This window comes from Vanessa atalanta, chromosome 30 (assembly GCF_905147765.1).
Source record: "Vanessa atalanta chromosome 30, ilVanAtal1.2, whole genome shotgun sequence".
In the NCBI taxonomy this organism is placed as follows: Eukaryota; Metazoa; Arthropoda; class Insecta; order Lepidoptera; family Nymphalidae; genus Vanessa; species Vanessa atalanta.
This window is the reverse complement of record NC_061900.1, coordinates 1,976,650-2,004,453: the sequence shown is the minus strand read 5'-3', so window position 1 is coordinate 2,004,453 and position 27,804 is coordinate 1,976,650. Positions and strand designations below refer to the sequence as shown.

Genomic DNA, 27,804 nt, shown 5'->3' with positions numbered 1-27,804 from the left:
CGGGGACGCAGCCACTCAGACACGCAGACACGCACACACGCACACACGTAAACGCTTAACTGAACTACATTTATAACGAATATATAGTGTATAAAATATTATTGAAAGTTTATCTTCGTTATTATTTTAATTCACACGAGATTTTAAATAACAATATTATTTCATGGTGTCTTTCTTTTATAGTAAAATACATATAGCGTTGGCAGCTTCGTTTGACACCCCTCTTTTTTAGGGTTCCGTGCCCAAATTTTAAAACGGGACCCTACTTACTTACTTACTAAGACTGCGCTAACCGCCTGTCACCAGACTATCTCATGAACCGTGATAGTTATACAGTCAAAATTTTCACAGATGATTTCATAGATTATTTCTGTTATAAAATAAATATTTAAGCCCATCCCATGCAACAGATTTACCGTTTTTATAAATAATAGTATCCCTACTTGCGCGAGTTCAACGCACTCTTTGCTGGTTTTTTAAATTTACAAACTCGTATTACAAAATTAGTGTTTAAAATTATTATTTAAAGAGGTTTTAAATAAAACAAGAGAGCCAGTTAAATAATTTATGAAATGATTAAAATACGATCAATAAATATTAGCATGTATTGTTAGAAGCATTTTCGGGAACAATTTTCAAGACCTGAAACGAAAGAAACAGTTTAGTAAAAACACACAAAAGAAAGCCGTCGCCACTATGAGGATACGTCATAACGACATGGGGACGTGGCTTTAATGGTATCTCTCATTATGTCTTTATATGCTTTCGTTTAAGTAATTTAAAATTATTTGAAATTATATATTAATTATATTGTGCACCACGACCTTCCTTGACCAAAGACTATTACCATAGACTATGACCACAGACCATGACCACAGACCATAACCACACACCATGACCACAGACCATGACCACAGACCATGACCACAGACCATGACCACAGACCATGACCACAGACCATGACCACAGACCATAACCACAGACCATGACCACAGACCATGACCACAGACCATGACCACAGACCATAACCACAGACCATGACCACAGACCATGACCACAGACCATGACCACAGACCATGACCACAGACCATGACCATAGTATATCTAAAGATTGTTTATCGAAACTCTATCTGCCATTAGAAGGTTTCCTGGCAACATCTCACCTCGTTACGGGTTCGCACTCATTCTCCAGCCACTTGTAATCTCCTTCCAAGCCGCGACTCTTCAAAATCTCTCCGAGAACCTTGAACACTCGCGAGTGGTAAGCGTTTATGTACTCTATCTGTAAAAAATAAAAAGATTTATTATCTGTGTAAATGTCTATAGAGATTCTAGCTACGGCATCTATCCAGCAGAGTTCCTGATAACTTGGCTTTGAAAAGCGGTATCACGACAGCAGTTTTAATACTAGTTTATCACGGGGGGGTATCACGTATAAGGTACCCTAAATAATAATCGGTTGTTTAACAAATAAACGAACTCAATCCCGTATTTATAATTTTAGTTTACTTCACTTGGTGGTAGGGCTTTGTGCTAGCCCGTTTGGGTACCACCCGATTTTCATATATTCTACAAGGTGGCAATACTTCGTAGTATTGTATTTCAGTTTGGAGGATGAGTAAGCCAGTTTAAATACAACAGGCACAAGGGACGTAATTTAGTTCCTAAGGTTAATGGAGCATTCGAATTTCTTAAAGTACCAATATCTAAAGGCAGTGGTAGCAATTTACCGTCAGATAGTCTTTCTGACTGTTCGCGTACCTATTTCGTTACAAAAAAATTCGACAAAAGTAAAATTATACGTAACGATACCTCAACGTCGTCCAATAAGTCGAGTTTCAGGCACTTCCGTTGATTTGGTACTAGAGTCAACGTGCTAAATCCCAAAACACCACGACCGTCGAAATCACCGAGAAGTTTTGATGCCTGTGGATTAAATAAATAATTTCAGGTTGCGGTAGGGCTCAATACAAGCTCAGTTTTTATGGATACACGAGCTGAAGGAAAGTTAGTCTACGAACTCACCCTGGGGTGATCGCTGCTATTGGTTACAGATATGATTTCCACCAAGTCCTCGTGCCTTATGCCGTACTCTCCGACCTTGTAGTAACCAGGTTCTGTAAAAAAAATATATATATATATATATACAGTAATAAATTTTATTTTTAAAGTTTTTTAAATATGGCAACACCTTCAACACGGAATTTTTAATAACAACGCGTTTAATTTATCTCAATCTGTTATATAGACGAGAAGTTGTGTTAAGCAGACCTTTGTCACCTTCATCCACAAACTAATTTGGCGACGTATTCCCCTTAAACTCACCGTTACTAAGTATCTGACCGGGCGCTAGACCAGGATCATGGGGGTAGGGCCTCCAAGACACACCGGCGGGACCCTCATGAACGTTAAGGAAGTGTCCCACGCCGTGTCCGGTTCCGTGCGCGTAGTCCAGACCGGAGTCCCAGAGAGACTTGCGGGCGAGTGTGTCCAGCACATTACCCTGGAAATGGTGGAGTTGTATAGACTGCCTACTGCATCAACTGATGGTTAGTTGTCACCACGACTTGTACATTAGCACTGCTTCGACCTGGGTTCAAAGTTCAAGTCGGTCTGGTAAAAAGTTATTCCGTTTTTTATCGAAATATTGTCAGTAACCGCCCTCGCCCCGTGCCTCGGATAGCACTTAAAACTATCAGTCCTGCACCTGAACTCTTTCGGTCGGATTTCCGTCCCTTCCGATTATGTGAGTGAGGGAATAGAGTGCACCCTTGTGCAGCATGGTAATATGCCCAGCGTGGTTAGCTGGTCTCTCTTTAGATTGGCTGCGTAGATCAAAATCGCTCAGGTCGCCATCAATTAATCATCAACACTATTGTATCAAAATCTAAATATACTTGATTCAAGTAGGCTTTTACAAGCACTTTTGAATCGTCATTTAACAAATTATTTTTAGTAAAGCTACCGCCGGTTTCGGAACGTAGATTTTACCGAGAAGAACCGACAAGAAATTCAGTATTAACTCATTTTCAAAATCTAAAAATACAGTCATGTTAGTTAAATACATAGTGTACACAGTGATAGAATATATATTCAGTGGATGATAACTACCGAGACTTGCTTGCACAGATTTTTCATCTAAAGTGACTTATTTAGATTCGAATGTACTTAAGACTAACTAACAAGTAACTTATTTTTTTTTAAGTTAACGGATTTTCCTGATTGGCGCAAGATTATTTTGATAAGATTGCCATATGCACAATTTCCTGTACGTTAAGAGCGTAGTTTGTAAGCGTGGGAATTTATTTTAGAACACACACATAGGTACTTTCCAATAATACAGTTGCATTATGCAGTGTATCGTACGCATCCCCGGAGACAATTAGTTGTTTGTTTTAGGTGCAACGAATAAATTAAATTTTCATTGCGCGTTCATAACGTAGGATTTATTAAAATACATTTAATTACGAGTAATGTATTAGCTATAAGGTTGTCACTCACAAACACAATTATAAATTATTTGTTAGCATAGGGTGCGGTCAGAGTGCATTAAGATGCTTAATATACATTATGATTTTTTTTGTTTCAACCGCATTCGTCTAACTAAATAATTATTATTTTCTGGATATTTTAAGGTTGGTAGGTATACCGAATTAGGGCGTAAAGTACATAATTTTTATAAATAAAAATAGGTAAATATTAAACAAATAATTTTTTTAACTAAAAAATAATTAAAGACAAAATACTTTTTCTTGGTTAAACAAGTCTTTATTATAAAAAGAGTATTTTTATGAAATAATTCAATTAAAATGATTTTATATTACACAAAAATCAGGGGGGTGGGCCGTTGACGCTATCTGGTCATGAATGAATGGTCTGGTACTAACTAAGTATAGCATCAATACACAATGGAATGTATATCAACCGTTTTTTCTTAGCACTATGCACTATTTTAATAAAGCATTTAAATAATTAGAAATTAACCAGACGAACTAAACGACATGAGTAATGGTATTAGTTGGCGTTTGTTTTAAATTTCGAATTTAGAGAAAAAAATAAGCAGGATAGTGCAAACATTACATTACATTCAGGTATATTCAGGTATTCACTATGTTCATCCTTACAATTTTGTTTTAGTTTCCCCTAATGTCGAATTAAAAGTTAATTCGACATTAGGGGAAAGAGGTTACCCTTCGTACACTTTTTAGATTTGATTTTTTTACTATGTGATTAATTGTCGTATTTACCTAGTTTATGTACTTAAGTGTAACAAATATATTATAGTTTGTTACAAAAAAGTCCAAAACTATTATAAAAAGTAAAAATTAACAATTGCATCAAACGACACTCGCGCCCCACCCTTATGATAACTTATCTATGTGTGCGTAGACGTTTCGCGAAATTATAAGACTCGGCTCGAAATAAAAACTGACGTGCTCTCACCTTGAGCTCTGGGGAGGGACTGAAAATTTATTGACAGAAATGTCGAATAATAAATCAAAACCGTCAAATTATTTTCTCCATACTAAAAAGTATGGACGACGAATGCCAAAAAGTAAGCAATATTTAAATAAAAATTACTATAATATTGTGAGATATAACAATAATTGAACATGGTGAATTTATTATTTACACTTTTGAGTCCCCATTTAACCAAAAATACATGTATAAGCTAGCCGCTAAATAGCTTAAAAAATGTTTATAGAAAAGGTCGATTTCAGTATTTGGAGTGATGTTGACGATGAATTTACTGAGTTATTGATATATATTTTATAAATATGATCCGGTGAAACTTGAGATATATCTATTCAGAGACTAAATGTATTTTTTTATCCATAATCAATGCTCCAGTTCTAAGATATTTTGAAAATAGTAAGCGCTATTTTAGCGTTCCGCAAGGACTGTCCTCTTAACATAAACAAATTAAATATGTTTATATAAAGCTTATAGCTGCACATTTCTGAATTGGTCCTCTTCACCGGATATTTGAATGAAAACAATTTAGCTATAAAACTTGCTGCATATATATTCACGATCGAATAAATAGTGAACGATGAATGAACGATACACCGAAATGTATTACCTTGACCCCTTTAGGGAACAGCGCCGATCCAACACCGATCTGTCCCTTAAGAACGCGTGTGAACGCGTCCTTTTGGGCCAACGTTGGCGCTCCCATGTGTCTCGTACGTGTTATATCGGTTGTGCCGTCCCTGCGCATAATTAAATAAACACTATTCTATAATCTGTTGCAATGGTACGATCAGTTAAGATGAAAAAACCTTAGAATTACATATTTAATTTAATTTGCTAAAAGCTCTGCTATGTTGTACACTACAAACCGTTCTTGATTAATTCTCTATTTATAATTCAACACTATACCACTTAAATACTTATATACACTTTAATTTAAGTTCCAAAGTAAACAAAACTCTGTCGACATTCGAAATGCAATCTGTTGCGGCTCTATACTGAACATCAAAGACCATTCAAGCTCTCGACCAATGACATCGCGTCATTTCAAGGTCAAAGATATTTATGGAACAGGCTATAGATTGCTGTTACGATAGCGTACGATCCTGTGATGCCTACAAGATGCGGAGTGGATACCGCTGTTATTAGTGGGTTACCCTGTTAACAACATGTACATTTGGCGTTGGTGAGTCTCATAGAGGGGAGGGGAGGAGTCTCAGGAGATTCCATGCGGGAAAAAGGCGTAAGAGCGTTTTCCCAGCGAGAAAAAGGCTACCGTCTAAGGAGCGCCCTTAAGGCGTGGAATATACGTGGAATATCAAATATACGTGAAAAAGCAAAATGTATGATCGTTGATTTTTTATTTCTCAGTAATCGTTGACAGAATAACTTAAATAATTATCTATTTAACCTGCATGATAGCATAACAATTATTACTATCAGGCATTTTACGGAGCTCCGTAACCGAAACTATCGGATATCCGGAATAAAAATCTATCCATAACCGTCACCGAATGCGATAAAAAGAACGTTTTTAATATTTTGTTATTGGTATAGATTAATGGACGAGCAAATGGGCCATCTGATGGTAAGTGGTCACCACCGCCCATAGACAATGGCGCTGTACAAAATATAAACCATTCCTTACATTACTAACGCGCCACCGACCTTGGAAACTAAGATGTTACGTCCCTTGTGCCTGTAGTTACACTGGCTCACTCACCCTTCAAACCAGAACACAACAATACTGAGTACTGCTGTTTGGCGTTAGAATATATACGGGCTAGCACAAAGCCCTACCACCAAGTATAACTGTTACCACCAACTGATCGTCACTGCCCATAAATAGTATCAATAACAGAAATATTAACCAGGGATGGTTGTAAAGCCCCACCAGCTACCTCGCCTCTTTTAACCAGACGAATATATTAACAAATAATCACATACATGTATTGTCCACCGGAGTCCAGTAAGAACATGTCGCTGGCTCGAATTTCCCTCTGAGGTCCGTCACGGGAGGGACTGTAGTGTATTATGGCGCCGTTTTCGCCCGCACCTGGTATCGTTTCGAATGACGGACCCATGAAATACTTCTCCTCTCTGTAAATATAATGACAATTATTAAATAATGCCCTCATTATTACTAACACGACGGAAAAAAACCGTGATCGTTTACACAACAAATACAACACAACGCAACACTATACAATACAGTAACTGTAAATTTCCCACTGCTAGGCTAAGGCCTCTTCTCCTCTTGGGAAAAAAGTTTGGAGCATATTCCACCACGCTGCTCCAATGAGGGTTGGATACACATGTGGCAGAATTTCGTTGAAATTAGACACATGCAGGTTACCTCACGATGTTTTCCTTCACCGCCGAGCACGAGATGAATTATAAACACAAATTAAGCACATGACAATTTATTGGGGTTTCCCTGGGTTCTGGTGTTAGAAATATGGTAATTTTAACTTAACTAGTTATATTCACTTCCAGTAACAAATCAAAACGGAACCTTTATGCAAATCCATAATGAATATATTAGATAATTAATATAGAAATTAGACACATGCAGGTTTCCTCACGATATTTCCCTTCGAGATGAACTATAAACACAAATTAAGCTGGTGAAAAATCAGTGGTGCTTGCCTGGGTTTGACATCTCGGCTCTCAATACAATAATAGTATACAATATCTGCCTCGTTGGTCTAAAGACCATCGAGATCTGTGCTTTGATCTGGGATAATGCAAATCCCGAAAAGGGACATAGGGCACTTTCTTAATTCTCCCCTCGAGGGAGTAAAATAGGGGATAACGATTGGACTAAAGTATATATTAAATACCTGAGGTAACTAACGTGTTTATCTTAATATCTCTAATGAATTGGAGAAAATGGCATCTTAAAAATTTATGTACCAGAAGATAGACACGTGCTATGTGTATACACGGAAAACATTTTTAGTATTGGACCATTCGTTTACGAGATTACCCCCCACAAGCAAACAAATTTAACCTCTTCGTAATATTAGTATTCATTAAATGTACTTACGTTCTGAATTCTAGCAGCTTATCAGCAGCCTGCACCTCGGTGACGGTGGTACCACCGTCGATCTGATCGTGCAGCCATTTGAAGAAACGCACCACCGCTATGCCGTCTCTTATATGACACTGACGAAAACCCTTGAATAGACGTTCAAATTAATCCGCGAAATCACAAATAACAGTTCCTAACTTGGTAGGGCTTTGTACTCGTAGATAGGAGGGGGGGGGCGTGATGTGACAACAGCCTAATCCACTACATTAAGGTGGTATCGAGGTCTCCTACCTTCCGTGCTGCATACCATCAATACTTTGCCCTACGCAAATCGTAAAGCCAGCCCTCGACCACGTCGTCCACGATTTCTTCCACGGCCCAAAAGGTCAAATGCTGAATGCATGTCTAACCCAGGACGCCTGAGATGGTCAAAGCCGGCCTTGTTCGTCATACTTTCTACCGTGAAGTCGGCAACTGTCAGCAAGACCTAGACATCCGTACTTAGTGTTCAGGTATAAGGAGTGAGTGCTGTTATTTACGATCGATCAAGTTTGTTGGAAGAAGAGAGCACCGAAACTGCGCTCCGGAAGTCGGACTGGCAAGTGGATAATCCGATGGCAAGTGGTCACCCCCGCCCATACACATTAGCGCTAGATTAACCATCGTGCCTGTAGTTACACTGCCCCAGTCAAACCGGAACACAAAAATACTAACCATTGCTGTTTGGTGGTAGAATATAATACAGGTACAATGCCCTACCAATTATATCTGTTTTTTACCTCACCACTTTTTGTAGAACACACATACCTCCAACTCCACTGGGTTCTTGACTAACTTAGCCAACGCGACCGGAGACATTTCAGAGATCAAATTCAAGGGTTTCTTCAAATCACCTTCCTGGAAACATATAAGTTTTTAATAAGTATATAATACACGCACACACACAAGACAGTAGAGAGCGGACGGAGAGATATGACGTCATAAAAGAGTGTCGTGACGCACGAGCCGGTCTCACCTTCGAGGCAGAAGATACAGCACACTTCGGAGAAGGTTTAATAATATGATATTAGTACAAAAGCACCCGCTTTAAATTTGGCGGGAAAGTTTATTTATTTATTTATTTATTAAGGACCATCAGCAGTCACTACACTTACGCATGTTATATATAAAAACTTATTTATACTAAATATAAAGTGTGCGGCTCTTTAAGACGGCCACAACATGCATTTTTAGGTTTTTATTTTTAAGTTTACTTGTCTACCACCACAATTTCTTACAGCGTCAATGGATGGTGGTGACCACTTACTCCTGTGGTGGTTTTCCCCTTCATCTTTATTGTAAAATAGATTTGTTTTGACCAAATAGGACTAAAGGTGAGCCGAGATGGCCCAGTGGTTAGAACGCGTGCATCTTAACCGATCCTTTCGGGTTCAAACCCAGGCAGGCACCACTGAATTTTCTCGTGCTAAATTTGTGTTTATAATTCATCTCGTGCTCGGCGGTGAAGGAAAACATCGTGAGGAAACCTGCATGTGTCTAATTAACAGTAGGAAATTTACATGCTGCTAATGTAAATAGGACTCACCCCAGACGCCGCCCGGTGTATCGCCTCGCTCGCTTCACTGGACAACCAGATTGAATGCTCGCCATCGCCGTTTTCCGACAACTCTCTCTATAAATAAATAATAATAAAATTAATTACTACTAGTTCATCCGCGGTTACGTATGAGAGGGAAGGAGGTACTGTGTGGCCTCTCAGTATCCTACACCTTTTTATCACGCTTTTATCAGCTTCACTTGTAACTATGTATGTAAGAATATCTTGGAATCTTAATTTGGGATGAAATTTTGCATGCGCTCCGAGTTCTGATGGCAATACACGACTAGCTACGAAACGTCATTACAAATCCAATATGGCGGCCTCCCCAAGATGGCGGACTGGCTGTTTGAAATCCACCCCCATGATATGGGTATCAAATGAAAGGGTTTGCTGTCAGGAATACGAAAAAAAAATAGTCACGTGACTTAAATCCAACATGGCGGACGTCCAAAATGGCGGACAGGCTATTTGAAAATTAAAGGGTTTGCTTTTGTATTTTTTTATTTATGTTATAGGTGGCGAATGAGCAGGACATCAACACTGCTTTGCCGGCCTTTACAAAATACACTGTACACTCCTTTCTCGAAGGTTCCCAAGTCGTATCGGCTCGGAAAAACGAAATCTGGTCCCACAGAGTGGTTGTGCGAGGTAGAAAATGCCTTAAAAATCGCGACGTTGGATTTTCGGACATCCAGTTGGTGCGACATTCAGTGTCAACGTGCGTGTTAAATTCTATGATAAATGAGTAGTTAAGACGTAAAGGGAAATAAACAAATAAACCAAATCAATTCCATGGGACGCTTTCTCTTCTTGGGGTTCAAGCTTGGTCCATACCAAATTTCATCAAATTCAGTTCAGTAGTTTAGCAGTAAAAACGTAACAAACATATAGACGGAGGTACTTTCGCGTATATACTAGTCAAACCAAATTAGCCCCTCTTGGTAGGTACCACCCACTCATCAGATATTCTACCGCCAAACAGCAGCACTCTGTATTGTTGTGTTCCGGTTTGAAGGGTGAGTGAGCCAGTGTAACTACAGGCGCAAGGGACGTAACATCTTGGTTCCCAAGGTTGGTGGCGCATTAGTGATGTAAGGAATGGTTTAGATTTCTTACAACGCCATTGTCTATGAGCGGCGGTGACCACTTACCATCAGGCGGCCCATTAGCTCGTCCCCCTACCGATATCATAAAAAAACTATACTTACGGCTAATTCTTTCAACGCTCGAGTGATTTCATCATACGGCCTCCCCTCCAAATCGACGCCTTCTTCCGACAATATCTCCCTTATATCCCGTGGTATCTTGCCGTCACGCCAGAACAGTACCACCGAAGAGGGGGTGATGACGAGATAGGAGAAGAATACCGGATTGTAGTTAATGTCGCTACCCCGAAGATTTAGTGTATCTGTAATTATGTTTTTCGAATATCGGTAACTTCACTACATAGCATAAAACAAAGTCGCTTCCCGCTGTTTGTCTGTCCCTGTGTATGCTTGGATCTTTATAACTACGCAACGGATTTTGATGCGGTTTCTTTTAATAGATAGAGCGATTCAAGAGGAAGGTTTATATGTATAATACATGCATAATATAGTAGAGAAACACTGATAATTTTAGAGGTTTCAATAAAAGACAAAATCCCAATTCTAACTGAACTAAAGCATACTATTTGACATTAAAAATTTCATGAGTGACTTGCAGTTTAAACGCGAAGTTTTGCGGTAGACCCGCTAGTAAAGAATGAATGAACGATTCAATGTACTGTCAAGTGAATGATACTCACATGCGACCTCATCCAACGCTGTTATGACTAGAGCGGAGACGTTCTTCTCGGCCATTTTATCTCTAAGCTCTTTTATCTTCTGTCCGGCTGTTTTTCCTGTTAACGAAATACGAATGACATTATAATCAATGGTAGGAGTACTTTACATGGTGGCAGGTACCACCTACCGCCAAACAGCAGTCTTTGTTATGGTTGTGTTCCAGTTTGAAGGGTGCGTGAGTTGTGTAACAGGGACAAGGAACATAACAACTTAGTTCCCAAGGTTGATGTTGCATTGGCGATGTAAGGAATGGTTAATATTTCTTGCAGGACAATGTCTATGGGCGGTGGTGACCACTTACCATCACATGGTATAACATTAGAAAGAATAAAGATAAATGAACTTTGACCTTGAATTGACATGGCGTCATCGGTCGAGATATAAACAATCTGTCCATCGTGGATTCGTGATTGGCGCTTTCAAAATAAAGTAAAATTATACTGGATATCAGTAATTAGTGAGAGCCGAGACAGCCCAGTGGTTAGAACGCGTGCATCGTAACCGATGATTCGGGTTCAAACCCAGGCAAGCACCACTGAATTTTCATGTGGTTAATCTGTGTTTATAATTCATCGCGTGCTCGGCAGTGAAGGAAAACATCGTGAGGAAACCTGAATGTGTCTAATTTCACATGTGTATTCCATGGTGCAGCGTGGTGGAATATGCTCCAAACCTTCTCCTCAAAGAGAGAGGAGGCCTTAGCCCAGCACTGGAAAATTTACATGCTGCTAACGTAAAAAATGTATCTATCAATGTCCTCAATACCTGTGTACTCGATGGGAAGATGCATGATATCTTTGGAAGGTCGCTCCGGTGGAGGATCGTTCAGTTGGAATCTCGCCACATCGATCAGATTTTTATCCACGGCCAGTAATTGCATTTTAGCCTTCGTTAATGCCGTCTGAAAACAAAATAAATAATTTATAATAGTTTAAAAAACTAAAAAACACGCTTTTAGCACGCACTTAAAATAACAAAAGGAAACCCTTCCATTTAATACCCATGGGGATGCATTTCAAACAGCCAAACCGCCATCTTGGACGTCCGCCATGTCGGATTTAAGTCACGTGACTATTTTTTTTCGTATTCCTGACAACAAACCCTTTCATTTGATATCCACATCATGGGGGCGGATTTTAAACAGCCAGTCCGCCATCTTGGAGAGGTCGCCATATTGGATTCGTAATGACGTTTCTTAGCTAGTCGTGTATTGTCATCAGAACTCAGTGCGTGTGCAAAATTTAATCCTAATCGAAGACCGGCAAGTGGGTCGAATTAAGATTCCAATATTTTCTTACATACGTAGTTACAAGTGAAGCTAATATAAGCGTGATAAAAATATATTTAGATTTATTTCGTAAAGTACCCGTCACGAGAAGCTATAAATTATGTAAACAAACATCTTTTACTAAGTAAACATTTTATACTGCGAGATAATAATAAATTGACCATATTCAATCGACATGAAATATAGACGGGTTATATGAAAGTAACAACCTATTTAATTTAGTCGGATCATATTTTAACGACGCAAAGCGCTATCGTTTGTGTTTTTTGGTACCGGAACGCGTCCGTCGCGGGGATTGTAAACTATCGGGACGCCATTTTGAAATAAACGCGTCATTCGAGTTTCGTATGCGTACGAGTTTGTTTCATTGCTTTGCATATATCGCGGATCTGGTTGTTATTGTTAATTTTACTTATGAATCTGACGAATAATTATTCTTAAATAATATATGTTAATTAATATTTGTTACTTAATAATTTATTAAATCTTAAACAAATTCATTTTTTTTGTTGGTCCAAATGTTGTGAACTCCTGAACACTTGTTTACAAAATTTATAGCTTCTCATGACGGTTACTTTAGTTCACAATATATCTGAGCTATTAGTGAATCGCGTGGAATTTAAATCAAAGGTTTGCTTATCTGTAAATATGTAAACTTCATTCGATCGGAATTGTCATATATATACTATCAATATCAAAGTATACTTTATTCAAGTAGGCTTTTACAAGCACTTTTGAATCGTCATTTAACAAACTATTTAAAGTAAAGCTACCACCGGTTCGGAATGTAGATTCTACCGAGAAGAACCGACAAGAAACTCAGTAGTTACTCTTTTTCAACATCTAAAAATACAGTCATGTTAGTTAAATACAATTATATATGTATGTTATGTCCCCTGGCTGGAAGTCAACAAGCATTAACTCCACGCTTTTTTATCATCAATATAATCTTGTATCGAACAATATGCCTTCTTTACCGATGTGTTTTTTACAATTGACTTGAATCTATGAAACGGCAAAGTTAAAAATGTCTGCGGAATTTTATTATAGAAGCGCATGCCTTGCCCCAAGAATGATTCACTGACTTTGCGGAGTCGAAAACTTGGCGTTCTAAGCTTATCCTTGCTTCTTGTGCACATACAATGATTAACACTGATTTTATCTAAGTGATCAATGCTACTGCGAATATACATACCTGTAGAGGCGTCCACTCCTCCCTGGTCATGGTGTGAGGGTCGACACCCACTACAGAACCGGATACGAGGTTACTCGTCAACCACTTGTCCATGGAGGGCGTATCAGGTAGTGCTGAAGTAGAAAAAACATAAAATATGTGGGTATAATACACGGAGGTCGAATTTCATTTGAAATACAACACGTGCAGTACCTCACGATGCCTTTCTTCAAGTAAAGCACACGGAAATTCAGCGGTAGTTGCCCGGGTTGAACCCGCAATCCGTTAAGATGTACAAATCTAACCGCTGGGTGGGGATTGTAATCCGGCCGGATCGGTTCAGTTAAAAACTATTTGATAAAACTGTCTAACGAGTGACACAATTACTACAGTAATGAGTTTGTATTATAAATTTAAAAAAATAGTTTCAACAACTTACGGTAAAGAAAATAAATAGGTTTTTAGCGGTAATCCAAAGTAAGGCGTTATTCTTTACCTGTTTCGTCTGTCACATACGTTTGCATTTACATATCGTTTTTAGTGGACAATCTTTTGAAAAGCTTTACCACTTTTCGCACTTATTGAAGAAACTCATTGTATCTAAAAATTACTCCTGCCTTAGAATGATAAGGATGACGAGGATCAGTTATTGTAACTGTAACTCCTTGTTCATCATCATTCGTTGTGTCTTCGTCATCTGTAACTGATTCATTTGATGTTGTCGGCGTTGTTGCCAGGCTGTCATCTGCCTTCTCTTCATTATTTTTATATAAAATATCGACCATATGCCGATAATATCAGTTCAGTATCAAAACAGAATTTTTTAAGTGGTGCTTATAGTATATTCTGCAGTACATTAACGATGTAATTTAATCAAGCCTAGATTAAAGAGTTTTTATCCATTAAGCGCATTTAAAGTGTCTACTCATGCAACAGTCCTATCATTTTGCCAAAATTGCTAGCACCGGATCCGGATCCGATATATTGGTACCGGATCCGGTAGACGTATAATGATGCCGGATCCGCCGGATTACCGGATCCGGTTTTCCGGATTGCAATCCCTACCGCTGGGTCATCTCGGTTCTGGATTCGTAACCAGACGTAGCTACTCACATTGTTTCATAAGCGTCCATACGCTCAGATCAACTTCATTCTGGAACTGAGTGTAGTATCTTCCATCCGTCCAGACGAGAGCTTTTGCTGACGTCACGATGGCGATGCCCGCGGAGCCCGTGAAACCAGACAACCATTCCCGCCTCGCGTCAACCGGGGCTATGTACTCCGACTGAAACAAATGATATTGTATGGGGTAGGGCTAGGTATCCACTATCACATATTCCACTGCAAAACATCAATATTTAGTATCGTAGTGTGTGCTTTGAAGTGAGCCAGTGTAACAGGCACAAGGGACAAAACATCTTAGTTTTAAACAGTTAGCAGTCAGTAGTTTTCACAATGCCACAGTATATATATATACTCTGAGTAGTCGACTGGTCTCTCTTGAGATAGACCTCGATGATCGAAGCCGTTCAGGACATCATCATGGCCACGTGGTTAGAAAGCGTGTATATTAACCGATGATTACAGGTTCAAACCCAGGCAAGCACCACTGAATTTTCATGTGCTTAATTTGTGTTTCGGCAGTGAAGGAAAACATCGTGAGGAAACCTGCATGTGTCTAATTTCAAAGAAATTCTGCTACATGTGTATCCACGAACCCGCATTGGAGCGTCGTGGGATATGCTCCAAACTTTCTCCTCAAAGGGAGAGGAGGCCTTAGCCCAGCAGTGGGAAAATTACAGGCTGTTAATGTGAAAATGTGTGATCGTCACTTACGTTATGGGCGTCAGCAGTGGGAACGATGTACGCAGCCAGCGCAGTCGGCTGGCTCGCCATCAGCGCTCGGAGCGCTGTCAAGCGTTGTAGCGACATCTTTGCTAGAAACGTAAATGAAATATTTAAATAAAACGAAAAAAAAAACTGTATTATCATACAGTTTTTTAAGTTTAAATGAGTCAAAATCATACGGAAATGCCCGAACAATGAGGGCCCTCGAGGAATCTTCGAGGCCCGTAGGCTAAGCAGGAAGACCCCACTGCTGTAGATACAGTTTCATTGTTATGCCAATGATAATATTTTATAGTTAATTATGTTTTTGTTTTTTTTTTATATATATATTTCGTATCACAATAATACTCACATTTGTTCGAGGTAGATTGCTTGTCTTCTAATTTAAAACCATTGATGACATATGTCAAACTGAAAGAAAAAAAAATTATGGTTATCTTTAGGAAGAAAATACTACGTAAACGGAATTCCATACTAAAACAATTAATTGTTGAAATTTTTAAAACACGTTTCTCGAATATTGGTAACTTCAGTACGTTGTATAAAATAAAGTCGCTTCCCGCTGTCTGTCTGTCGCTGTATATGCTTCGATCTTTTATACTACGCAACGGATTTTAATGCAATTTTCATAAAAAAACAGAGCGATTCAAGAGAAAGATTTATATGTATATTACGTGAATATTATAGTAGAGAAAAGCCTAAAACAATAATTTTCGGAAAAAATAATGTTCCTTTTTCCGTACTGGGAGGAATCTGAGAAAATACTGCTTGCACCAAGGCGCTTGCGGTGCTTAAGACAGTTGTATACACACTAGGGATTGCAATCCGGAAAAACGGATCCGGTAATCCGGCGGATCCGGCATCATTATACGTCTACCGGATCCGGTACCAATATATCCGGTCCCCGGATCTGGTGCTAGCAATTTTGGGAAAATGATAGAACTGTTGCATGAGTAGACACTTTAAATGCGCTTAATTGTTAAAAACTCTTTAATCTAGGCTTGATTAAATTACATCGTTAATGTACTGCAGAATATACTATCAGCACCACTTAAAAAATTCTGTTTTGATACTGAACTGATATTATTGGCATATGGTCGATATTTTATATAAAAATAATGAAGAGAAGGCAGATGACCGCCTGGCAATAACGCCGACAACATCAAATGAATCAGTTACAGATGACGAAGACACAACGAATGATGATGAACAAGGAGTTACAGTTACAATAACTGATCCTCGTCATCCTTATCATTCTGAGGCAGAAGTAATTCTTAGATACAATGAGTTTCTTCAATAAGTGCGAAAAGTGGTAAAGCTTTTCAAAAGATTGTCTACTAAAAACCGGATCCGGCCGGTTCGATGGGAATCCGGTCGAATCCGTGTAATCAGAAAAAGCCGCTGCTCCACACTAGTCAAACAATCTAATGTCTATTCCAACCACAGGAACAAAGCCAAGTAAACAACACTTGACAGCAAATTGACGCGATATCATTGGTCGAGAGCTTGATTAATCTCTGATATTCACTGTGGATTTGCGAAAAATTGGCGTTTCTTAATTGGAACTAAAATTAAAGTTAAGTAATAAAGCTATAAATAAATATTCGAGTTACTTTTTTTACACATTGTATTAATTATAATAATTTAATTAATAATATGCCTATTGACTACTTTTAGAACATGTTGTAAAGTAATATTTTAATTTCGATTAATACTAGCCGAATGTCCGATATGTTTTGTTATAATGCTAATTATTTTTTAATAATTAGAATTATAGAGATTCGGAGAACACGGGACGTATTGTGGAACACGGATTAGTGGGTAAAATAAATGTGGAAATAGTGTTAATAAATTAATATGGAAGAATATCGATGTTAAAACTTCCGATCATCCTAAGATAATATACCTATAACTGAGCTATTAGCTTGTAAATGTCGTAACTTTTAGGTTTATTTCTATTTATTCCAACGTCGATTGGACTCGACTATGAAACTATTAAATACAATTGCTATCGATTTAATTTAATTTATATCAGTTTCGATTTTCCATAGCCTATATATTGAGCGGAACCTTAACGAACCTTAACCTGCGCAAAATGTATCAATTCCACAAACGAAGCGATCTAGTTGCGATTCAGTCAGTTGAATCGGAATATAATTGGGATTGTATGGTAACCAATATAAATAAGTAGATTTTTTTCTTTATGGTATCGCTTGGCGGACAGGAGTGGTCACCATCGCCCACAGACAATGTCGCTGTAAGGAATATTAACCGTACCTAACATCGCCAATGCGCCACCAAATTTGGGGACTAAAATGTTACTGAGTACTGCTATTTGGCGTTATCTGTTGGTACCTACCCAGACGGGCATGCACAAAGCCCACCAAGTAAACTTCTTGGTGCTCGGTTACGATTAAGCTGAGGTTTATTTTTGTAAGAAACGGACGAAGTTGGATCGGAATAGAATCGGAAGGTATTATTAAAGTTATACGTTAGTAGAATAGACCCCCCCCCCCCTTATAGAATGTACAAATATTAAATATTGGACAATAAATATTGGACAAATATTGTATTTTAAAAAAATATGGCAGTAATGGCAGGCCGCTGCGCATGCGCAAGTCATGAGTATATCCATTACCATCCTGAGAGGGCCCCGAGGAACCAACAATTTCTTTCACAGGTTTATTTTCTCACGTTGACTACTATGTATATTTTCGAATGTGATATATTTGTAAGAAATAACTAATATATTTATCAAAAAAGGCTATAAAATAGCTATAATATTGTACAACCAATCAGATTCCTACGAATATACGAAAATTACCGCACCGTTTATTGGACCTATACTTAAGACCTGGCCAAAAGCAACCTATTTGTACATAGTAGTAGATATCTACCAAAAGGGCCCTAAATTCATTGGCGCCCAAGAGCCCCAGCATAGCTTGAGCCGGCCCTGAGCATGTCAGCGACGCGAACCCATAAGATTTCCCTCTACCAAAAAATAATTTTTAAGCTACATACAACAATTGTAATGCTAGATTTTTTTAATTTAAAACACAATTTTCATGTTGTCACCTGCATAATCATGACAAATTCTAGTATTAAAATTATTTTTTAAGCTGCATACGTCAAAAATATTAAAAAAAAAAAAGAAACTCACGCAATCATCACAATACAAAAAGTATGTATATATTTCCGAACCATTTTAACAGAACACAATACATCGCTGCTTGACGGACGCGGATTTCTACTGATTTTATTAGTCAAGGGCATTTTGATTAGTAACCAAGACAGACTTCGTAGATAGTCGTGACGAAATCCATTTCTTTTTTATTGCCCAGAATATTAAACAGAAAAAGGTTTTAATCATTTATATATATTTTTTTCTGTACATTTTACGTAATTCGCAAAGATGCATAAAGTATAATGGCAATTTCTAAAATTATTTTCAGTACTATTTGTCGCCTGCGGTTTCGCTCGCGTTTTAAAGGTTGGTCAGCCACTCTGTACTCGTGTTTCACAAGCAATCTAAGGCATTTGTTTTGTACAACAATAAAAATCCCCATTTTAAGGAATTTGGTAATTTCTTAAAATGGGGTTATTCCCTTTTACCCCGCCGATTAAGTCTAAAGCTTGTGCTAGGAGTGGGGACGACAGTAGCCCTAGATGTCAGGACCTGTGACGCCTGCGAAATCAATATACTGTTATTCGAAAATCTATTATAATTTTCGAATAACAGTATATTGGGTCCCTAGTAATCTTATAAATAAGGATCAAAATCGTTAAAACCGAACAATGACTTGTAACTCTTTTTATTTTGCAAATACAATTATGCTCTTTATTTATATAGCGATACGGATCAATTTCTGCTAAATGTATTTTTAATCCTCTCTCTAGCTCTGCCCGTTCCCCACAAGCGATTACACTTGAAATCAAAATATTATAATAAGTAGACTTATAGATCACCTTTGAATCTTCATGTCTAAGTTTTGAATCACCTGTTCCGAAAATAGAACCGGCAAGAAACTCAATCGTTACTCTTTTCCAAAACTCACAAGTGTGTCCTGCGCATATCAAAAGTACTTCAAAGCGATGCTCTAGTTTTAAAATCTGATAAAATAAACGCACACATGGGTTTAAATAACAACAATATACCAATCAAAATAAGCAAAACATCGTGAGGTAACATGGATCGGATGATAATCTCCACACGTTTAAGTTCTAAGCCTTCTCCTCCTAAAATAAAGGAGAACTTAGCCGAGTTCGAGTTACTTTTTGCAAGCACCGTGAAAACATCAACGCTGAAAACTTTTATATAAATTTACTCTTCTAATTCCATTCGACCTTATATGTAACTTAAGGTCAAAGGTCGGTCGTAAAAGGTCAATGAAAGGTCGAAATAATTAAACGTTAGATTACTCGGGTCATGTTATAAATATCAAGGGTATAGGTAAAGTTGGTATTTCACCGGTGGTTATGTTTATTACTGATATTATAAATTCGAAAGTAACTCTGTCTGTCTGTCTGTTGCTCTTTCACGACCAAAATACTGAAACGAATTTGATGATATCTTGTATTAAAATGGGCATAATTTTTATGCATAACACTTAAAGGTCAAACAATAAAACACGAACGAAATCTATTACACATATGTTTGCATAAGAAGTGTTTGGGGTATCAGTCTTCATGGGATTCTGTATTCCTTAGCCGATGTGAATGGTATCGGCCCTTTTGTTCGTTATCAAATCATCACTTCTAAAGATCGCTAAATAAGCATATCATTTAATGAACATAAACAAGAAACCAAAAATCCGATCCTTGAAAGCTCAGATTTGGGGAACACTAGATACCGCAGGCCGTCCAACCAAGCGTGCCTTAAGTTTGCCCTTCACAAATTATGCCGTTATAAAGTCAGTGCCCGGACGCCGAGATCTAGAGTCTCCTGCCTCCCGTCCTACATACACTCAATACTCTGTCCATATCTTTAAGAGTCGGTCCTTGACTCGCTTTGAAAAAAACTGGATAATAACACGCCGACACTGGATATAAGGGCGTCAAATGCATGTCCAGCCTGGAGCACCTAGATAATTAAGGCAGGTCCTGTATAAAGTATAAAATCTTCTAGGATAGTAAATGGAATCAATGGAGGTATTACCTACAATACATAAGTAATATTGCAAAAACAGATGTTATTAGTTTGATCGACGTCATAGATAAAAAAGATAGATATAAAAAAGATTACTCGCCTTCTCTAAATATGTGCACCTAATATTAAATACGGCAGTGTTATCTCTTAAAACACACTACGTATCTTAATCTTGAAATGTTGATTGCGTTGCAGAACTATCGATAGTTTGACTATCGATAGTTGACCTCAAAAACTATTCAGGATGTACATAGTATCGTTTGATCAATACTATCGATAGTATCGATAGCTCTCTGTAAGCAATACTCTTGATAGCAGCGATACTATTCCTAGAAGATTTTGGACTATCGAGTTTAGATTAAAAGTAATTGTTTTTGGAATACTATCGAATATCGATAGTATTGAAACATGAAAATACTATCGATTGATAATATCGCTAACACCTTCACTATCGATAGTGGACTATCGATATGCAACAATACTTGATTTCGACTTACGGTGATACACTATTTAGATAAGCAAGACACGTATCAAATAAAATATATCGTTTGCATACAGCACAGAGAACGTTTTTGGGCAATGGTATACGCATATATAATAAGATACCGGTATATATAACCTATTTACCATTTGACAAATTTAAAAAGTTTATTAAGACTACATTCATATACTTTTTTTAAGAAAAAAAACGCCTGGATTTAGACTCGAGTTCCATCGCAGGACTGATTGGACACTAGTTTTAAATAACATTATAAATCTGTTTATTTGAAAAGCGCAACTGTGCGAGTTTCCTGTCGTTTCTTCTTTTGGAGGTTGCTTTCCGAAACGGCGGTAGTGTTTAAATATTGAAAATGCTTCTTTCTAAAGTTTACTTGAACAAAATACATTTCATGTGATTACATCACGTGATACAAGCAGGGCCGGATCTACCATATGGCTTTTTGGACTTCAGCCCAGGGGATTCGAACTAAGTCAAATCAAACTCAAAAATAGACGATAATTCGAAAGAATCCATAACTTTATTAAATTAAACAGATCGTATGGTTTGCAGCCCAGCGAGTCCTGCAATTAATTAAACCTATTCAATTAATCTAATACAAGTCTACGTGCAGATGTCTCAGGTGGGCCCCTTAGTAGTGTTAGCCCAGGGCCCCCTGAACTTACGGCCCGGCCCCAGGACCAAATAGGGATAGAAGGCATGTTTTCTATCGAAACAACGTAACAACGTAACGTTAGGTGTGTTGATAACACATCTAAAAAAACCATGAACATCGTTCTAGTACGGCAACGCATTCAAAGTACGATAACATTAAACGCATGAAACATTCGTCCTCTCTCTTTAACTTTACGGTAACCCGCCTGTGAGAAAGAGATGAAGCGAATGTGAAACCGATTTCAATATCACATTCGTTTCATCTCCTTCTCACAAATCGTACAATGTAAAGTTAAAGAGAGACAGGACGACAGCTACAACTGGATATCGCCCATGCCTATTAAATAGTCTAGGTTTTTTTTAATGAAAACATACCGATAGGATACACGTCACTCATTCTGCGAATTTACTCGCCATGACAAGTCATCCTACACACGTAAATGGCACATACATGCGTTGAATACTTGGTAGAACTTTGTTGTGTTATGGTTGGCACGATGGAGGACCCAGTATGACAGGCGCAACGGACATAGGTAACTCCTTAGTTCCCAAGGTCAACTTAGGTTTTTTTGAAGAATTATCACAAATCTTAAAAAAAATATATGTGTATATATAATAGTATATGTATATTTTAATATAGTATATTTATATATGTGTTATGTTTCAGTGTGTAAATATTTGTATTAAGGTTATGGCTCGGTCAACTCAGATTACGTTTTTAAAAATCTCTATCAGATTGAGTCTGGATAAAATATAGAGCCATAAGTCCTCCCGTACAACACACCAAATATATATATATTAGTTCTAATACTTATGTATATTATGTTTGTGAAAAAAAAACTAAAATGCTCTTCTAATTAACCAAATTTATCAAAAATTAAGGAACATTATTTAAATTAACGAAAAGTTCAATTAGCTTATTTAAGAAATGTTTGATCCCATGCAAACTTCCACCCCCGTTTTCACACCCTTAATGGATGATTTCCCTGATAAAAACTTCGAGCTATTTTAGCGTGAAGTGTTAACAGAAAGAGTTAGTTTAGTATTCATAATAAAGTAGTTGTCGCTCAAGGTTTCGCTCACCTTTTAGCGGTTAATCGTCAGGTACAAAAAGCGGCCAAGTGCGAGTCTGACTCGCCCATGAAGGGTTCCATAGCAGCAAGTAACAAAGTTTATGATTTAAGTAAGGTAAATTGCGGTTTACGATTTGTTGTATAAAAAAAACTACTTACTAGATCTCGTTCAAACCAATTTTCGGTGGAAGTTTGCACGGTAATGTACATCATATAGGTTTTTTAGTTTTATCATTTTTTTATTTTAGAAGTTACGGGAGGGGGACACGTTTTACCACTTTGGAAGTGTCTCATGAAACCTCAATAGCATTTTTGAAGACCTATCCATAGATAAATCCACACGTATTTGTTTGGTTTGATGATTTTTTTTTTTTTAAGTTTCAGTTCTAAGTATAAGAGTATAAGTATAAGAACCCCCCAAAATTTATTGTTTTTTTTTTTTATTTTTGTGTGAAACCTTAATGCGGTTCACAGAATAAGTACATCTACTTACCAAGTTTCAACGGTATAATTCTTATAGTTTCGGAAAAGTGGCCGTGATATGCGGACGGACAGACAGACAGATATGACGAATCTATAAGGGTTCCGTTTTTTGCCATTTGACTACGGAACCCTAAAAAAGTAGCCTATACCCTTGGTGTTCAAGCTTGCTTCAGACCAAATTTCATCAAATGCAGGTCAGCTGTTAGACAGAGTTACTTTTATTTATTGCTTTTATAATTTTATTAGTATAGACTAAAGATTATTAAAACACCCATGGGGATAGGGACATTCAGCCTAGCAGCCAGCCGAAATTATTTAAAAAAAAAAACAGATTTTATGTTAAATCTATATTAGTTCAGTTTTGGTAAAAATATTTCCGCTATCAACAAATTATTGTTACATTATACTTAATAAATAAAAAAATAAATACAGTTTTGACAGATCAACAGTTACATAATATTTTATTGCTTCGAACTTGCTTGCAACTAACTTTGTACTATTTTTTTTTTTTTAAACAAATCAAGCAGAGATTTCACGCTATCCATCCGGAGTTTTTAATATTTTTAATTATAATTTCAAGTAAAAAATAATGCATGATCTATTTGTCGAGTACATAACAATTATTTTGAATATCTAATACTAAACTAATATTAAAAAAATATATCCTAACCTATTCTACTTGTGTTGCACTTGCCAGCGGGTGAAACATAACAACAGTTTTTATTGCTTACGTTCGTGAAAATAACTAAAGTCCATTTCAACGGCACGAGTACCTAAAAATAAACAATCTTGACATTTAATTGTCATGTCCACCTAAATTATCACGATGAATGGAAAAAATTGCATTTCTAATGTCAGCGATGTTTTTAACGGAAAAATATTAGTTTACATAGATAGTTAATTTATTATCAGTAGAGATATATTAGTCAAGATTGTAGAGCATAATATAGCAGAGATATTAGCAAATCGCATGTAAATCAAAGATTTGTTTATATTTACTCCTCCTGCCATTGGAATACAATTAATTGAACGATCATTGGTCGTCTATCGCGTCATCGGCTACCACAGATGCCATAAAATAAATATAAAGACAAAGGAAATAAACCATAAGAAATTATAATTAGTGCTTGAATCGTGCGATTCTAATATCCAGTTAAACGAATACATTTAATTGTGCAAACTATTACGTGTTAACGTGATTAGAAAGCAAAAATCGTACATCTTCAAAAAGAATTCAATGCATACACCACACTTTTGCGCAACACCATTTCATCGCGTTTAACTGCGCAAACTGGTTTGCACGAGAACACTCAAATCAAATTACTAGTTCTAGAGAGTTTTAAAGACAAAACCTTAATGCATCATTGTAACTAAAGACAACATAAATTAATAAAACAAAATAATTATTTTTATTGTATTCAAATGTTTTAATCGATTTTTTTAAACAAACAGTTTGACGCTAATTTTATTTGTATAACGTTTTAATGAAGTTAATGTTCAAGGTGGCAGTTTTATTGTATGCAATTTCAAAATTAATTTGAATTAATTTTTTTAAAACATTATTTTAATAAAATACTCAATCAAATTATTAAATATTGATCGACCAAACCTATCTCTTAAATCTATACAAGGCGCTAGGGACGATTTGAGCCAATGTTGCCATTGCTATAGCAATTACTGTCACTGTTAATCTAATGGCAATAATATGGTGCGTTCAATGACACTAAAATGAAACAAAAATGACCATAAAATAGCTATCATCACATTTAATTACCTAACAATAATTGAAACGATATTGTTATGTTACTGTCGCTATTTATAAAAAAAAGCTATGACCTTCCTTGGGGTTCAAACTTCATCACATTTTGTTCAGTGGCTTGTCCATGAAATCATAAAAACGGACAGTTTTGATATAAATAAGAATAATATTTTCCAAGATTCGAATCAAAAGCATAATTTAAACATTATTTTGTCTACTAATTTTCTTTTGCCTACACTAAACACAATATGTTCCATACAATCACAAATTCGATCACAAAAACGGCAATTGGATTAAGCTCTGGCAACACTGAACTGACAATTCAAAATATTTTCCTTTTTCAAAAAGAGAATATTTTTTTAAACATATTTACATATTTTACTTATCATCCTAATTTATAATTTTGTTTGTAATTCAATCATTACAGACAAACACATCGTGGCACAGATCGAATGACATAGGCACATGGTTCAAATTAAAAATTATAAATGATCGCACATTATAATATCAATCAAGGCCTATTTGCAAGCAAGTTCTGTTTGAATTGTTATTACAATATACATAATCTTTTAACAATGTCCTTTGCTCATCTCTATGCATCAACTTCCGCACAAGTTTACTTAAACATTATTATCAGTCGATATAGAAATTTCATTTGTTTTGTTCACTGACAAATTATTTTCTCCCATAATCAATTCTGCACCAATCTGAAATAAAAATTAGTTCCATTAAAAATACAATATACTAGTCAGGTCAGTCAGTCTAGGGAATTTAGTGTTGACAAACCATCTACCCTCTACCATGTCCCTTTACTTATTTATTGGTTTTAGTATATCATTTTTGTATCACTTTAGCACTGCAAGAAATATTAAGCATCGGCTGGCAGACAGTCAAATGAGCCAACCGATGGTACAAAATCACCACTGCCTACAGACATTGGTGCAGTGTGAAATTATAACCATTTCTTGTAAAACATCTTGAGAAATGATTTCTCCCTAGTATCTGTAGTTATAATGGCTCACTCTCCTTTCAAACGGATACAGGTATTAGAAGTAAATGTTCTGAATAGGTGGTTACACACAGAGTGCACCACCACAGTCTAGATGGTAGTCTGGATTATTTAATAAGTTTATTTCTAAAAACTGAATTAATTCATCATTGGTCTTCTCAAAGTCTTCAATCAATATGAATCCACAAATGTACATATATATCTAAAGTCTATTCCAATCACAAGAGGGCAAAACCCAAATAATCAACATTAGATTTTGAATTGGCGCAACATCATTGGTCGAGGTATACTATCTAAATAGGTTCTTTTGTCTAAATAGGTGTACGATAACAGTTGAGTAAGTTACTAAAAACAAACTGATATTTAATATTATTGTTTAAGTAAAAGTCTAATTATTATGTTTCCATATAACTTATTCTTATATTTATTTATTCAATTAAATGCTACTAGCTGTTTTTGTATAATAACAATAAGTTAATACATAAATTTCCTAACTTTTTAACATCGGTTTCAAGATGTCAGACTTTTTCTTTAATAATTAGTAGCAATGTTCCCTATTAAAGGCAATTACTAATATTCCAATTATGCTCCATTTAAGCATAAAGCTTGTGCTTAGAGTGGAAACAACAATAGAGCAAGGGGTAAGAAACAATTCTAAGACTTTACATTACTAGACGGTAACGACGATTGATGTTTTAAGCTCGAAACAGATTATTCAATCAATTAAATAAGCTAAAAGAGTATAAATACAAAAATTCTCACCTCAACACTCCATCGGAGCGATTGAATTTGAATTGTCTCCGTAGCCACTTAGGCTACCCTGGAACTCAGTACCGCTTATTTGACTATCAGCATTGAATGACGCACCATATGAATCATTACTCGGTGCATGTGACATTTCCAAATTGCCGTCTCCGCTGTCCGTTGCAACAGCTGCGTCCGGTTCAGCCCAGTTAATCTTAAACCTAGTCACTCTTGGTTCTGAAGCCAATATATTTCTCACTACTTTATCGAACTGTGGTTTTGCTGGCGGATTCTCGCGTAATTCCGGCTCACTTTCATTGTATTCATTATTAATATAATAACCGACTCTGACGAACTCCTGTCCCCTATATGAACACGCCAGTAGCACCACAGTGACGCCTAGTGCGTCGTTTTCTGGTATGCGTGTGACGTCTGGCGGTGGGGCTTGGAAGACAAACATGTGCCTTCCCTCTGGTATCGGTCCTACATAAATCGTGTCTAATACCTGGTCGTGTTCTTCCGATTCCGCCGAACCGACGTATATCATTTTCCATTCGAGATCTTCCTTGAGTTCTTCTATGCATTCGAAGGTCAACTCAAATTGGAAAGGGTTAAAAAACGGACTGGGATTGTCCAGCACCACGACGTTGGTTATGTGCACTTTAGCCATTATATTGACCGCTTATAAAGCGACTATTTAAAACTCTTGTCGTAGATGCTTAAGCTGATACAAATTCGTTGAAAAAAAAAGAAACAATCACGATTATAATAACAATTTAACGTTTCTTTGTAACAGAAATTTATGCTGTCGGCGAAAAATGACACTTATTTTGGCGGTTGAAACGATCACGTGACGAAAATAATTTACGATCGCTACGCCACTCCGGTAAAACGACGTACTAAAAATAAAAAGTAAATACTTTACAAAATCTCTGCAAATATGTATATTGTTGTTATAAACAGTCCTATTTTAGCATCAATTTGTAGACGCTTAATATTTAGTAATTTACACATAAGCATAACAAGAAAATTAAAATAACTTACGAGTTAAAACCTGAGACAGCCTTATCATCAACACTGCACACATACGTCAGACACAATCAGTCTTGTGTCAAATGCTTTATAGATAATGAAAAGTTATTCGAGTATGATAAATATTTTTCATTGTTCAATTTTCCATGATTAATTATTAAG

General features: G+C 36.8%; 2 protein-coding genes across 3 annotated transcripts; both read right to left on the bottom strand.

The window, feature by feature from the left end:
* Window positions 1-551: 551 nt before the first annotated feature.
* Window positions 552-27,709, bottom strand: LOC125075172 (xaa-Pro aminopeptidase ApepP-like). 2 transcript variants are annotated; one of them, XM_047686799.1, is made up of 18 exons: window positions 27,655-27,709; window positions 15,596-15,654; window positions 15,232-15,332; window positions 14,509-14,680; window positions 13,417-13,529; window positions 11,699-11,834; window positions 10,894-10,989; window positions 10,316-10,515; window positions 9,093-9,179; window positions 8,315-8,404; window positions 7,523-7,653; window positions 6,421-6,573; window positions 5,084-5,213; window positions 2,326-2,503; window positions 2,026-2,117; window positions 1,813-1,926; window positions 1,164-1,282; window positions 552-642 (listed from the first exon to the last, which is right to left on the bottom strand). In XM_047686799.1, the coding sequence occupies exons 3-18, from the start codon at window positions 15,325-15,327 to the stop codon at window positions 636-638; spliced, it is 1,914 nt and encodes a 637-aa protein (XP_047542755.1). In that variant the 5' UTR covers window positions 15,328-15,332; window positions 15,596-15,654; window positions 27,655-27,709; the 3' UTR covers window positions 552-635. The 2 variants fall into 2 exon arrangements, with proteins under 2 accessions (XP_047542755.1, XP_047542754.1); XM_047686798.1 differs by lacking the exon at window positions 27,655-27,709 and adding an exon at window positions 18,404-18,479.
* LOC125075393 (histone chaperone asf1) lies at window positions 26,630-27,280 on the bottom strand. The gene has a single exon (XM_047687134.1). The coding sequence runs from the start codon at window positions 27,278-27,280 to the stop codon at window positions 26,630-26,632; it is 651 nt and encodes a 216-aa protein (XP_047543090.1).
* Window positions 27,710-27,804: the final 95 nt, after the last annotated feature.

Bases quoted from the DNA above. Each gene is read 5' to 3' on its own strand.
- LOC125075172 (XM_047686798.1), bottom strand. From the start codon at position 18,447: ATGGTTCGGAAATATATACATACTTTTTGTATTGTGATGATTGC. The intron at 15,655-18,403 runs GTGAGTTTCTTT...TTTTTCTTTCAG, and splicing joins TTTTGTATTGTGATGATTGC to TTTGACATATGTCATCAATG. The intron at 11,835-13,416 runs GTATGTATATTC...TTTTGTTTTCAG, and splicing joins AGGAGTGGACGCCTCTACAG to ACGGCATTAACGAAGGCTAA.
- LOC125075393 (XM_047687134.1), bottom strand. From the start codon at position 27,280: ATGGCTAAAGTGCACATAACCAACGTCGTGGTGCTGGACAATCCCAGT.